The sequence below is a fragment of the Poecilia reticulata genome, chromosome 2 (assembly GCF_904066995.2).
Source record: "Poecilia reticulata chromosome 2, P_reticulata-male-v2, whole genome shotgun sequence".
NCBI classification, from domain to species: Eukaryota; Metazoa; Chordata; class Actinopteri; order Cyprinodontiformes; family Poeciliidae; genus Poecilia; species Poecilia reticulata.
This window is the reverse complement of record NC_088831.1, coordinates 17,796,610-17,811,240: the sequence shown is the minus strand read 5'-3', so window position 1 is coordinate 17,811,240 and position 14,631 is coordinate 17,796,610. Positions and strand designations below refer to the sequence as shown.

Sequence of the window (14,631 nt, the reverse complement as noted above, 5' to 3'; positions counted from 1 at the left end):
TTTTTCTATCATGTTCGAAATAAAAATAATAAACATAATTGTATTATGTTTATTATTTACTAAAGGCAAATGAAATGTGATTCAGCAAAACTTATTAAAAACTAACATAATCACATAAACTTTCACATTATTACGCTGTAATAAAACTGAACACAGAATACTTATTATGTCAGTCAGCGGTGTCCAAAGGATGGCTCGGGGGTCACTTGCAGTCCTCTGAATGATTTTTGTTCGGTCTTCGGCAACAATTCAAGAACGGCAATTAGGTTTGCCAGTTCAAGTGGTTGATATACATTTATTTAAAAAAAAGGCAATTAAAAAATACTTAGGTGTAACATAATGTATTCTTCTATCATCAGTTTTTTATGTAGTTTATTTTGATTCTAAATTGGGCCATAAACATTCAATACCTTTTCCTGAAAAGTATTTTCCAATGGATGGATCATCAATTTACTAAACTTATTGTCTAAGTAAAGCAAGAGCGAGCCACAGCCCGTTGTTGATGCTGAGTAAGCAGAAACAATTCATGCATGGAGTAATTAATAATAATAAAAACATAGAACATTGTAATCTTAACTGTGTCCATGTTATTTTACTCTCTGATCTGACAGATGGCTTTTCAACAGAGATCAGACTTTGTTGCTGCTAAATCCTCCCAGTTATTTTCCAGATTTAGTCAAATGTTTCCCACTCTTTGCTTAAAGTTATGTGAAAAACTATTTCTACCCTTACGAGTTTCTTACAGATTTGCGCTGAAATTTTTCAAATGATCTAATTTTAATATCAAACGATAACTTTATTACATACAAAAAAAGTTTTCATACAATGACTTGACTTATTGAGGATCACAACCATCCTGGTAAAATCTTCCCAAAACGTAAAAACTGTTTGTGCCACCCTACATGGTGACAACCAGTCAGTGGTTGACAGATGTCAGGACTTTGACCATATGGCTAAATCAAATTTAGCTTTAAGAAGTTACTTTTATGGGTGTTAAAATAAACCGGCAGTAAGAGCTGGGTTATGTTTCATAGCTTTCTTCCATCAAAAATGCAATGATTTAAAACCATTTAATTGGGTTATTTGTGTCTGATATTAAAATCGGTTTGATGACCTGAAACAGATAAATGTGACAAAAAGAAAAAAGAAATCTTTGAGAGGCAAAATAATGTTCTTAATGCTCTGTAGTAATTATTTTTTTATATTCAATAAATGATAAACTGCTGCTGTTTTCAGTATATTCCTACACAATCAAGTTAGTTCTGTGTAAACTCTGCCTTCTGTACTGTAGTGTAATGTGTGTGTATTGTTATAAAATGAACAGTTTTACAACTTTGTTTTTGGCAGACACATTTATTACATAAATGTTATTGCTGATGCACACACAGACACAGACACATACACACACATGCACACGCACACACACAACATCAAGGAAACGGCAAATAAATGCATCTCTTCGTTAAGTCAAGAATAAAATCTAAAAGTAAATATGTTGGACATTTAAGAGTTTTTATTGGTCAAGAGTAGTGTGCTTGGAGTCAGACTTTATGAAATCTTTACAGTTTGTTACATTTTCTGAGTTACGAGATGATTAATGTCATGGAATGTTTAGTCGCTCGGCTGAAAGCTGACAAGTCTCATTACTGACAACACCGCTGACTGTGCTCTGCTTCTCTGGCTCTCCAGCTTCACAACGGCGCCTGAGGTTTTTATAAAACACGACGAGGCAACGGAGATGAACAGAATCCACACATGACTTAGATAAAAAAATAGCAAAAAAGGCAATGATGGTCCAGAGGTTCTCTAGCAACTAGCGTCCCCGAGCGGACATCAGCAGGGAGCTAGTGCAACCACAGTGAAAAAAACAACGACGCTACGCCTTAAGGTCAGAGGTCATATTAGTTCCTGGAGGCTGTTAATGTCTGGGTAATGCAGTTCTGATGCAGCATAAATGACGGCGCACCCTCCTTGATCAACCCTTTGCTACGGCTAAGACCTTGTGCAGTCCCTGCCTGTTTGGCCAACACTCCGCTTTCCGGAAGGTCATCCCCCGTGTGCGAGGGCCAGCGGTGTGTGTCTGTGTGTAAGTGCTGCAGCTGGGGAAGTGGGATCACAGTTTGGGTTGTGTGGTCAGCTTTATCTTCAGGTTCTCTGCCAGCTTGTCCAGGAACTCAAAGGTGTTCAGGTAGTCGCTGCGTGTCACACTGCAAAATAACAAAAACAAAAAAAACAGGACAGAAGGTCAGAGAACTGAATGACTTTTAGTCTTTTCCAACCCTGACTGGTGGATTAGCTGATTGGAATTGAAAAATCCTACCTTTTACAGATCAGTGAACGCAACACACCTAACTACTACAACAGCTCTTTTCTGGATTGTCTAGCTGACCCGAGCCATTTTCAGTATCAGTGACTGTGTTTCCTTTGACCATAAAATTGTGCAAGTTGACATTACAAAACTAAATTTGCTCAAGGGAAACATAAAAAAAAAACACACACACACACACATTTTTAATCAAAAGTTTGGGCAGTAGGATGAGTTGGTTTTTCAGCCAAATCAAAATGTGTGTATTTTCCACAACTGCAACAGGAACACTTTTTTTGCATAACATAAGCCACATGATCATCAACCGGGTGTTACTACTGGCAGAAAAGACAAAGAAGACAACAGGAAGTGGGAGGACGATGATGGCACACCATGTTTTTTTATGACTCATCATGTGATTGTTCATATGTGATTTTAATTGCATTTATTTAATGCAAACACCACAATTGTGAAATTATAGTTTTTGACATTAGCTGAATTCCAACAAAGTTTTGCACACATTTGTAATGGGAAGGCAGCTGTTGAATTTCTTTTTAAAAACATCTCAACAAGAGCAAAAAGTAGACATTCAATGAAGAAAACTTAATTTCCTACACATGAAGGGTAAAGATGGTCTAAAATATAAAATCCATAATTCTTTTGCCTTTATTCTCAAATTTTACCTAGATCCTATTTAACTGCATTTATTTATTTATCCTATTTAACTGCAGAGCGGTGTAACACCCACTGCTCTCTCAGACAGTGACATCACCTCCGACCCTAATATAACTTACTAGTGACTGATCATCATACAAAATCCTCATAAGATTATAGATAAATAAATAAATAATTTAACAACCAAATATATAATAGCGATAACCTTTAATAGACGTGAATTGTTTTTTTAAAAGATCTTCTGGGGAAAAAAACATGTCTTGAGAAATGAACTTAGTGACCTGTAATCTATCCCATAATGCCTCTGTATTTGCTGATTTTTTTGCGTGAAGCATGAAGTCCCCTCTGTTGGAGAGACCAATATTTAATCTTTTAAAATTTCCTTACAAAGGAGAAGACAACTGAGCTGATCTTGGTCTATTGCGGTGAAACTACAACCGTTGTAGTTCACTATAAGATCTCAGTGGACTTCACCCTGTGGACCACAATGTTCAGACAGACTGTAAAACATTGACAGTCAAGGGAAAAAGTGTTTTCCCGGTCAAGGTCACTAATTTATACAGTTGAAAAGGAACATGGCTGATTGCTCACAATAATCTTGTTCAATTAGAAAACAATGTTTGCTTTCCTGTCTATGGAAAAAGCATGAATATCTTGTGCTTTAGTAAAAGCATGACACCGTGGCTGTAATTCATTGGTTTGCTAGAGAACAATGGCTGAGTTCCCCCCCAGTGTATTATAAGTTACTTTGGGACCCACCAGGCTAAGCATTGCTTATTTATTTTTTTATTGTTTTTAAATGTTTGCATTTTTAAGACCTTATAGTCGGTATTCAAGCATTAATCTTCCAATAACACATAATTATCAAGTGATATTTTCAAATTTCCTATCAACTTTATACATTTTTAAACTCAAAAACACGGCAGGCCGCTGAATGAATGACTGCCTTCGCGCCTGAACGCTTAGCGTTTAACGCTTTGTTTTCCCTGGGAAAACCCTGAATGGCACTCTGCGACATTTTACCTGGACCCATGTCCTGTTGCAATAAACAATAAACCAATTAATCAAATGATAAATGCAAACAAGCTTGAATTTTTTTTTCTCTTTCTACCAAAAACTGGATGACAAAAGTCTTCATTCTGGTGGTTTGGTCTCAACTGTTTGAAGGACAATTTTGTTTAGAGGAACTTCAGTGTCCATTTTGTTTGTTGTCTCAGTTGTTTTGTTTCTCTATTTGGGATATTTAAATGGTCTTCATGTTCCAATGTTACATTTGTTAGAAATTAAAGTTTATTGATCTTTATGCATTATTATACCATTATATTGACAATCGTCTCAAAACAACATTATCGTTTATCGCAATAACTTCTGGGATAATTTATCATGCAGCAACATTTCTTATTGCTACTGTGCAGGTAGCAATAAGAAACGTTGCTGCATGACTATACCAGAAAGAGATTTACCCATAGAGCTATACGAGTTTGTGTCTCTAATAAATGTGCTGGTAACGTATGATGGACGTGACTTACTTTGGCATTCCTTTGATGCAGATGGCCAAGTCCTTGGTCATGAATCCAGCCTCGATGGTTTCGACGCAGACGGCCTCCAGAGCCTCAGCAAACACCCGGAGCTCTGCGTTGCTGTCCAGCTTCGCCCGGTGGAGTAGACCTCGCGTCCAGGCGAAGATGGAGGCTGAAACAAACACATCCACAGCGTGAGGACAGGCTTCGGTCAAAAACACCAGGGCGCATATTTGTGTAGTAAGAATATTCCTCCGACCTATGGGGTTGGTGGAGGTTTCTTTGCCCTGCTGATGCTGCCTGTAGTGGCGCGTCACCGTGCCGTGCGCGGCCTCAGCCTCCACGGTGCGTCCGTCAGGACAGATCAGAACACTGGTCATCATGCCCAGAGAACCGTACCCTAAAAACAACCATCAGTCATGACCTTCGGCTGGTGTAATCGGGAGCAGAGGTTCCTTCACTGTTCACCAAATGGATCGTTTCACCAACCTTGTGCTACAGAATCCGACTGCACGTCGCCGTCGTAGTTCTTGCAGGCCCAAATGAAACCTCCCTCTGATTTTAAGGCCTGGGCCACCATGTCGTCGATGAGTCGGTGCTCGTACCAGATTCCTTTGGCCTCAAACTGAGCTCGATATTCTCTGAAAGACACAAGCAATCCCCTTTCAGTTCTGCGTCGGTTTGCTTGTTATTCTCGGACTTTAGTGAAGGTCTCACTTCTCATAGATCTCCTGGAAGATATCCTTGAAGCGACCGTCGTACTTCTTCAGAATGGTGTTCTTGGTGCTGAGGTACAGCGGCCAGGCCTTGGACAGAGCCATCTGGAAGGAGCTGTGAGCGAAGTCTCGGATGGACGAATCGGTGTTGTACATCCCCAAAGCCACACCACCGGTACCTGGACAGACACAACAACATGAACTGATCACCCTGGATGTCCTCATGAAGAATACAAACACATTCAAACTGATCACAATGTTATCCCTGTTGAAAAAAATACTATAAGATATCTTGTTAAAATATGAAGTCCATATTAAGTGTCACTAACACCATCAGGTAGAAATGGATCCAGTTTTAAAATGATCTTTCCTCAGATGATCAGAAGTTGATCTGAAAGCTGCAGTATCGATCACATTTTTGCTTTTTCTCAGTTTTCTAAAAATTATTTGCTCTCATTTATTAAAAAGAAGAGAATTTGAAAGCAGTACGTTGAAAAAAAGCAGGACAACTTATGTGAGAGACAAATCAGTAACACTTTATTTGAAGGGGTGTGCACAAGACTGACAGGGTAGTCATAAACATTTCATAACAGTCATGAACATGAAGGAGTCCTCATGAATGTTTTTGACTGTTGTCACAAAGTGTCATTCTGTAAATAATGACACTTTTAATGCAAAGTTGCACTAAAAGTTGCATTGAAAGTCAATTAAAAGTTTAAACTTTGCATTATTCAGACAATAATTACCCTTTCAATGCAAAATGCTATTAAATTTTGCATTAAAAGTCCTTTAAAAGCATCGTTGTTTACTGAATGACACTTAATGACAACAGTCAAAAACATTCATGAGGAGTCTTTCTTGTTCATGACAGGTGTTATGTCATGTTTATGACAGTGTCATATCAGTCTCATGCACACCCCTTCAAATAAAGTGTAACCGACTAATCTGGATCCTGTTTGTTGAACCTGCAGAATGAACAAAGGCTAAATGAAAAGCAGGGAACTCATGCAAAGTTTCAGGGATGTTGAACCACATTTGATTTGAGTGAAGAACCTCTACTCTGCAAGAGCAACTCAATGGTGAAAGATAACGGTGCCAAATCTGAGATGTTTCTGTGAGATGATCAGCTCTTTCGTATGTCGTGTTGTGTTGCGAGTTTGACTGCATTGCGAGTTGATTTCCTCTTTACCTTCAAACTGATGGACGACATATTTGACCGGCTCTCCGTTTGTGGGTGTGTAGATCATCTCTACTTTCCCAGGCCCTGGCACTACAAAGTCAGTGGCTTTGTACTGTGGAGAGCACAGCGAGGAGGAGAGAGTTAGCAGTGTACTAGAACCCAGGGAAAAGTACAAAAATGATAAGCGTCGTGCAAAGTTCATGAAATAGCCATAAGGACGTCAGCAGGAAGCGTCAGCCGGAATATCTAAGGCACATCCATTATGTAACCAGCAGGCTTTCTTACCTTTCACCTACACCTGAACACACAACTATTGACTCTGTCACTGAGCCATAAACCAACCTGCTACCCAGGTGTGTGACCCTAACTCGTCAAGGCAACAGAGGCAGGTCCAAAGAGCAGGGGATGAAATGTAATTATTGATCCGGAGTCTCCTGGCAACCCCACAGTGTCTCATCCAACAGTGGATCTGAGATCGCTCATTAGTGCACAAAGTGCTGCTATAGTGTGCTTCAGGAGCAGCTTTGTTAGGTAATAAACCAGCTGGTAAAACCTGGTAACATGATTCCTGCAGGGCAATAAAGCAATAACAATATATGTCACAGTTCACATATGATCAATATCAATAGATAAAACGTCTGATAGAATTTTCAATAGTTTCGCTGAACTCCGATCCAGAACAGCACAGCATTGTGGGGGATGTAGGCAGAGGAAAGGCTTTAGCCACTCAACCAGCAATAACCTGAGCTAGCAGACATTAAACATGAGGGGTCCCAGGACTGAACCTTGGGGTACCCAAAATGTGACTTCTATTCACTCCAAGTCATTGGTAACCTAGCAACAACTTTTCAAGTAACATGCGCAGCAGCAGTTTCAGGTTTGGCCACTGTGCTTCATAGCTACTGACAAATAAAAAACACTGGTGTGGAGTGAAGGGAGAAAATGAGTACAACAGCTGGAGAGGAAACTGTAGACACAACGGAAATGTCATATCACCAGTTTCAAAATATTTCAGATATTTACAACAACAAAAAACTAATCGATAATTATCCGTCCATCGTGATATGTTTCAGCTGTTTTGCAGTTTTCTGGAAGCTTGGAGGAATCTTTATTAGCAGTGCTGAGGACCAGCTCACCTGGTCTCCGTGTGCATGCCTGCCGATGATGATGGGCTTCACCCAGCCGGACACCAGGCGGGGGATGTTTTTGCAGATGATGGCCTCCCTGAACACGGTGCCTCCCAGGATGTTCCGGATGGTCCCGTTGGGCGAGCGCCACATCTTCTTCAGCTTGAACTCCTCCACGCGCTTCTCGTCCGGCGTGATGGTGGCACACTTGATGCCCACGTTGTAGCGCCGGACCGCCTCTGCTGCCTCGACCGTCACCTGGTCGTCCGTCGTGTCTCGGTTCTCCATGCCGAGGTCAAAGCTGAGCAGGACGACAACAAGAAGACCGGAGTCGAGGCTGAATTATAGCTAACGGCATGCAGAAAGTGGACATAAAAATAGTAGGTGGTAAAACACACGGGTACTTCTGTGGAAGTAGCATTAATGTAAAGGACAGAAAAAGATTTTAAGAGAGCTCAGTGAGTTTTCAGAGGTCTATTAGAGTCCATGACTTCATGGGTCTCAGCTATTTTAGCAGCAAAGTGAAACAGACAATACAAAGCTACCCCATGTCATGATTTAATCTGAGAGGCAAGATAATGGCATCCTTGGATGAAGACAGTCAAGTTTGACCAGTCCTGATTTAGATCATTCTACAAAAAACACAGAGGCGTCGTCTCAAGTTGATCGTTATTTTCCAATGAATGTCTGTTCTCTATTCAAGTTATGGGACATTTGGAATCATGTGATCTACTTGGTTATAGGAGAGGCTTTACGTTTCGCTTTGTAACCTACATCCAGTCCTGACTCTGTGAGAAAAAGAACGACGGATTTCTGTTTTTATTGAAAAATCTGTGATCTGCACATCTTCTAGCTAAATCTGGCCAAATCAAACGATTTAAACCTGGAAGACATGACAGATATTTATAATCTCTGTACCCCAGGCATAGATGGGTCACCAATAAAGAGGACGCTCTGTTGCCATTATTATTCATGCTTCAATAGACACAATTTAGAAACATGCCTGGAGCGCCAACTAGCCAGGCACTGATGGGAGCTGAAGCCACTGCTTTGCTTAGCTAAAATACTGAATATTAAACTACTATGAATGGGTTTAGAAATGAACATACTGTCAGAAGACGGAAGCAACGCTAATGTGAGGTGAAAGTGAACGTGAGCGTGCTTTCAACTACAGAATAATTCAAACAGCTGCCAGGGCACTGCAGCTAATTACAACTCTTCAAAGAGCCGCCAGAGTTCACATCAGGTCCATTAACACCCTGTTCCTCTCTTAGACTCCACTATTAGGGTCTTTGATGAGGACTTTTTTAAAAGACCGAGACACAAGCAGTCCTGTGTGCAATGACTGACTGACTGGTTACACATGACCTCCAACAACCAGTGGAACCAACACAACCAGATCAGATTCACTTCCTTATATCAGTGTTTTCCCAACGCTGCTCTTCAAGGCACACTGCTCTCTATATCTGTGGCGTTTCCCTGCTTCAAGTCCAGTTTATTTGTATAGCATCAACAAGGCAGTTCAAAGTGTGTTACATCACAAAAACACACAAATAAAATCAACAACTTTTGTTAGGCTTGGCCATATTTTCGGTACTTGATTATATATTGACGTGGATTAGTCCTCTTTTTTATTTCTCTCTTCAACATGCACCTAATTGCAACTGACAGCTGATTAACAGGTTTTCACTGAACTGCGATAATCTGAATCAGGTGTGTTAGAGCAGAGAAACATTGAAACATTGCAGAGCAGTGTGTGTCTAGGACTGGGGTTGAGAAACACTTGGGCTTATTGTAGAAGCCTGAGAGAATCTGTGTGCACCCGCTGCCTTTGTTTGAAGAGGTGACCTTTTACCTAGTTTCCCCTCCCTGTTCTGCAGAAAGTTTAAACTAGGACACAAAAACTGATGAATACAGAGCAGAGGACGGAGTCACCAGAATACACTATTCATTTAATTGGTTTTCTCACCTTTTTTTTTTAGCTTGAATTCAAATAGCTATTTGCTAGTTTTACTGAATCAAAAAATCTATATTTGTCCGTTTCACAAACATCTACAAATGGCTGATTTGCTGTCGTAACGCACAAATCCATCCCAGCAACCAAAGCAGACAGATTTTACCTTTAGCACTTCTGTCCAATAATTTACAAATCCATCAACAATTTATTTTAAATGCATAAAAAACCTCCATTTTTTTGGAGGTTTAAAAACACATGAAGCTGCACATATTTTATGCATTGAATTGAATAAAAACCACGAGAAAGTCAAACACTTATTTGCGTTGAAAAATGGGAATGATCTAGTCGATGCTTTGTTTACATCAGTGTTTTCCCACTGTTTTTGGATTTCAAACCTGCATCGCTTTTGTTTTCTTTTATGGTAAGTGCTTGTTGCAATTATTTGATAAATCGAGACAAAGTTTAAGTGAATCATTCAGTTATGTGTTAAAGTTACTGCTAGGGTCTCTGAATCAAAGCAAAGCAAACATGAGAATCAGCTAGGAAAAGTCCAATCAGTGCATCTGCAGTTATTACATTATGTCATTTTAATATCACACACTTACTCTACATACTTCCTGTTTCTCCTTTCACTGGGGTTTAATCATTTAAACTCGTGTTTGCATGGACAGGTTAGAAATTTTGGGATTGGAAAGGGGTTTGAATAAAACACTAAGATGGAACAGAAAGTAGGTTATAATAATGTGCAAAAAATTCTGTAAATGGTTAAACATCAATGTTAGTGACTTAGGGCTCTGAGGACTCCTGGTGTGGGTAAAATATTGACTGCTGACACAAACTCTACTAAATCATCCCTTTGTGAAATGGTGGAACCTTAAGTTTACTATTAGAGTTGCTCAATCTCTGACAGTTCCACCTTCTAAGATTGTATTAGTGTAACAAGGTCAGTATTGCACAATACTTATCATAAGTGGACTTTCAGAAATTGATCACAACAGATCATTAACTTTTTTATGACCTCATAAGAAAAAGAGTGATGAAATATTTTTAAAAATGTATGCTAAAGTTCACCAAAAAAAGACATTCAAAGAGAAAGAAATGTGAATATTATGATCTTTATAAACATGACAAAATGGCTGATCAAAGCCTCTCATCAAAACACGAGGAGTTAAATTAAAAGGTTTTTAAGGTTTAAAAACGGTCTCAGCTTTATTTTCCTTTCATGTCTTTCATTTTGTACTTGACATGCTGTGGAATGAGTAACATGCTAACATTGAGCAACTGCAGCCAAACTTTCCACTTCCTCCCCAGGACAAACCCACCTTTAGAGGAAACGTCTGTGAGAGTTAGCTCTAACTAAGTTAAGTTATCAATGCAGCCATAGTGTTGCACTGGGATTTATATTGTGAAACATCCAAAGACATCGTCAAGCTGTCTTGTTTAAAACAAACTCCCCAAGAAGAGTTTAATGAAAACAAGCTTTACCAGACATGCAAGATCTGCAGGAACGGTCACTTCATGTCAGCAGTTACAGGAGCAGCAAACAGAAACTTTTGTTATGTTTTTTTTTACATTTTGAATGCTAATCGAGAGGGGGAAAAGTATGATGGCACAGTAGAGCCATCGCAAATAGAAGAAAAAAAGAAAGCAGTACATTTCTGCCAGAAAACTCAGAAATTTTCAGGTTAATCGCAGAAACATTACAGAATAAGCAAGAACATTTCTGAGCTCCAGTAGTTGAAAATGTTTGACATTTGGAATTTTTCAAAGTTTCAAAATGAGAAATAATAATAATAATAAAAAAAAAATTCTAAAAAAAATTTTTAATAGAAAAGTTCTGAGATTAATCTCAAAATTTCAAATTTTTTTTCCTTCTGTAAAATTTCCCTTTCGGAGCTCAGAAATTCCTAGAAAATGTTAGATTAATATCAACAATTTCTAGCAAATTTTAAACTTTTGAAACTCTGAAATTTCTACGTTTTTTTTCTAGAAAACTTTTGATATGAATCTCAACATATCCGAGTCATTTGGTGGAAATTTACTCCTCCTTTCTCTTCCTATCTAAAATGACCCTCATGTACCGTCGTAAAAGAGTGACAGTATACCTCCTATTTTTTGGTGTCACGTTTCGAATTTGAAATCCTGCATCACATTTGAGGGTAAAACAATCAGCGACCTCCACTCACCTGTGCAGGTCCAGCTCCAGGTAAGGGAAAATCAGCTTGTCCTTAATCAGCTCCCAGATGACCCGAGTCATCTCATCACCCTGCATCTCCACCACCGAGCCGGCCTTGATCTTCTGAGACATCTTGGCAAAAACACACACACTGTGAAGAAAAGAAATGCAACAGATTGTATTTAGTGCCAACCCAAAGAAAGGGGGCAGAACACACAGCTGCTCTGTTACAGATTTTAAGAGTTGAATTCTTTCGGTCAAGGGAAATGTCAGAAATTTTTTAAGAAATTCAAAAACTTTTCTAAAAGTTTTCCTTGTAGTTATAAAACATGAATGAATGGTTGCGGATGACATCATTTTGCTGAAAACAGTAATTATTTTGTAATATTATACATATTACATACTGGCTGTCCAAAAAAAGGCTTTTGTACATATTTCCTCTCAAGATTAGATTTTGAGAAATTAATTTTGATTTCTAATTTCACTGCCGAAGAAGACCAGCAGTGAAATTAGATGATGCGGCAGTGGCCAAAATCGATATTTGCAGGTCAGATGTCTACAAAAATCAGTGATCGGAAAAGCGGATCGGTGCTTCTCTCGTGTTTTAATCGTCTGAATTAAAACAGAGAGATCTTATGTTTGCCCTCTGTGAAATAATCTCTTCGTGTTATTAAGTGGGAGCAGCCTGAATAATGACTCAGCATTCAATTTCGCACCGCCAGATTTACTCCATAATAATCCTCTTATATGGTCTTTTGAAGCCATATAAACATATGCTTTACACATGCACTGACTGAACAGTATGGAGGTTCAAAACAAAACAAAAATAACAATAAAACAACAATTATTTCTGTATACATAAAAATGTAACATTTGCAGTAAACCGACAAAGTTGAGGTTTTAGAAGAAGTTGCGCTTGTTGACATCTGCCCCCGTTTGGTATAATTACACGGTGTTCCCAAAGCTTCCGGGTCTGCTTCATTATAACAGAGGACGACAGACGGCTCAGACAGCCAACAAGCAGTTGGTCCATACCTGGAAAGCAGGAGCCGCCAACGGAACCAGTTGAGCAGAAACGATTCTAATAAGTAACTCCGTGAAACATGAAACCAGGAAGGAGTTTTCTAACGCAGCTCCGGGCCTGAATGGACTCTTTATGCTAGCTGCAGCCTGCACCCGACCAAGAACAAGGACCTCCACAGAAAACACCGTGTCGTTTTCTGCTTTCTCCAGCGCGATATAACGTCATATTTCGTCTTTGGGGGGATATAGAAAACTAAATGTTTAGCTATAGCAACAGAACGGGAAGATGTGCCGAGATAAAAAGCAAAAACGAGAGCATCTTGCTTCCCCGTAGTTCGACATTATCTAACTTTGCAGTAGCCGGTGTTTAAAATGAAGCGCTTACCTTCAGTGTAAGAATAAAAATCCACAACAGCGTCAGAGACGACAGGGGGAACCGGACACAGTGATGTTTGGACCGAGGTGACAGCGGATCAGGCTGCTCAAGCAGAGCCGGCGACTTGCAACGTCTCTCCTCCCGTTGTCAGAAAGCCAATCAGTGAAGAGCTTACGACTATCGCGCCAATCAGATAGGCCCACACAAAAGAAGGGGCCTCGCGATAATTCACAAATGTATGCCTATCTACATCCACGCCCAGTGACAACCACTCTACTGTGTGGAAGTACAACTGTAAATAAATAAAAATAATAATAATAAAAAAAATAATAATAATAATAATAATAATGACTAGAAAATTTCTGAAGAAATTTAAACGGGGCCAGCCAAAGTGTGCCCGACTGTTGAAACTCAGCAGCTACAAAAAAAGAAAGAAAGAAAAAAAACACACACAAAGTAAGCTACAAAAAAAATAAAATAAAATTCACATAATTGTTTAGGGAAGATCCTTTATATCACTACCACACCAAACAACCAGATTCACTGCCCCCAGGGAGAAAACACATGCTTACAAAGCTCAAGGTATTGAGCAATGTGACTGTGTGTTAGTTTCCTGAGGGTGGAGTTATCAGCTGGGCGTGAAACAGTGACTTTTGCCCTAAATGCTGCACTTACACACGTGGGCATAATTCTGTTAATGAATGAAAAACCCACAATGGTCACTGAAATAACTTGAAACTAACAAAAGTAATAAATAAAGACTTACTGAAAATGCACCAATGAAAATCAGACATATGAATGTGAGTATGTGCGTTCATATTTGTTTAGCTGTCATATATATATATGCATATATATTTACTAACCTTCTATAGACCAAAGGTCCTCATGGGGATCAAAGCCCAGTCCTAATACGATGGAGACCCTTGTTTAGGGTCAGAGGTCAAATTTAGAGGTAAGATGTAAATTAGCCTTTTGTTAATGTTAGGGTTAATAATACACACTAGTAATCGTTAGGTTTAGGCGGAATATGTCCCTTTAATTATTATTATTATTATTATTACTATTATCATTTGCTGCTTGGGTATGTGATGGGTAAAGATTTGAAGCAGACATTAACTGTTTGCGAATAGATCAGGGAATGAAAGCATTTTTTGTGGTTGTTCATGAACACAACATTAAACTTAGTCCAGTAAAGAAAAAGAAAAAAGAAGTATAGGCAAATATAACAAAATGACCCACGGGTGAGGGGTCGGACTGCTGTGGTGCTCAGAACCTCTCACAACTTTGAGTCAAATTAACTCAGTGAATCTCACAGACAGTTCATGTGAAAAACACTTCAGCTGTTCAGCTGCATTCATAGGCGTAGGAAGCGGGGGGTACGGGGTGGACATGTCCTCCCCCCCAATATTGGAGAGAGCCACATTCGTCCCCCCCAATAATTTCACCGCAGTTACGAAGAATTTTAAAATCTTCCACTCGCATGCTTTAATTTTGAAGGCGTACAACAGCGCGTTCAGCAGAGCGCTTCCTCCCCCTCCCCCTTCTGAACGGCTCATAGTAAAGGCAGCAGGAGACG

The 14,631-nt window shown here is 39.4% G+C and overlaps 1 protein-coding gene across 1 annotated transcript; it reads right to left on the bottom strand.

Moving 5' to 3' along the window:
- Positions 1–1,491: 1,491 nt before the first annotated feature.
- On the bottom strand, positions 1,492–13,236 carry idh1 (isocitrate dehydrogenase (NADP(+)) 1). Its single transcript, XM_008437600.3, has 9 exons — positions 13,065–13,236; positions 11,667–11,807; positions 7,533–7,824; positions 6,406–6,508; positions 5,218–5,395; positions 4,990–5,141; positions 4,760–4,900; positions 4,510–4,672; positions 1,492–2,207 (listed from the first exon to the last, which is right to left on the bottom strand). Exons 2-9 carry the CDS (start codon positions 11,786–11,788, stop codon positions 2,114–2,116), a joined length of 1,245 nt encoding a protein of 414 aa, XP_008435822.1. The 5' UTR covers positions 11,789–11,807; positions 13,065–13,236; the 3' UTR covers positions 1,492–2,113.
- Positions 13,237–14,631: the final 1,395 nt, after the last annotated feature.

Coding starts and splice junctions, on each gene's coding strand:
- idh1 (XM_008437600.3), bottom strand. CDS start 11,788: ATGTCTCAGAAGATCAAGGCCGGCTCGGTGGTGGAGATGCAGGGTGAT. Junction 5,396..6,405: donor TGTCGTCCATCAGTTTGAAG/GTAAAGAGGAAA, acceptor GTGTCTGTCCAG/GTACCGGTGGTGTGGCTTTG. Junction 4,673..4,759: donor AACCTCCACCAACCCCATAG/GTCGGAGGAATA, acceptor TGTTTGTTTCAG/CCTCCATCTTCGCCTGGACG.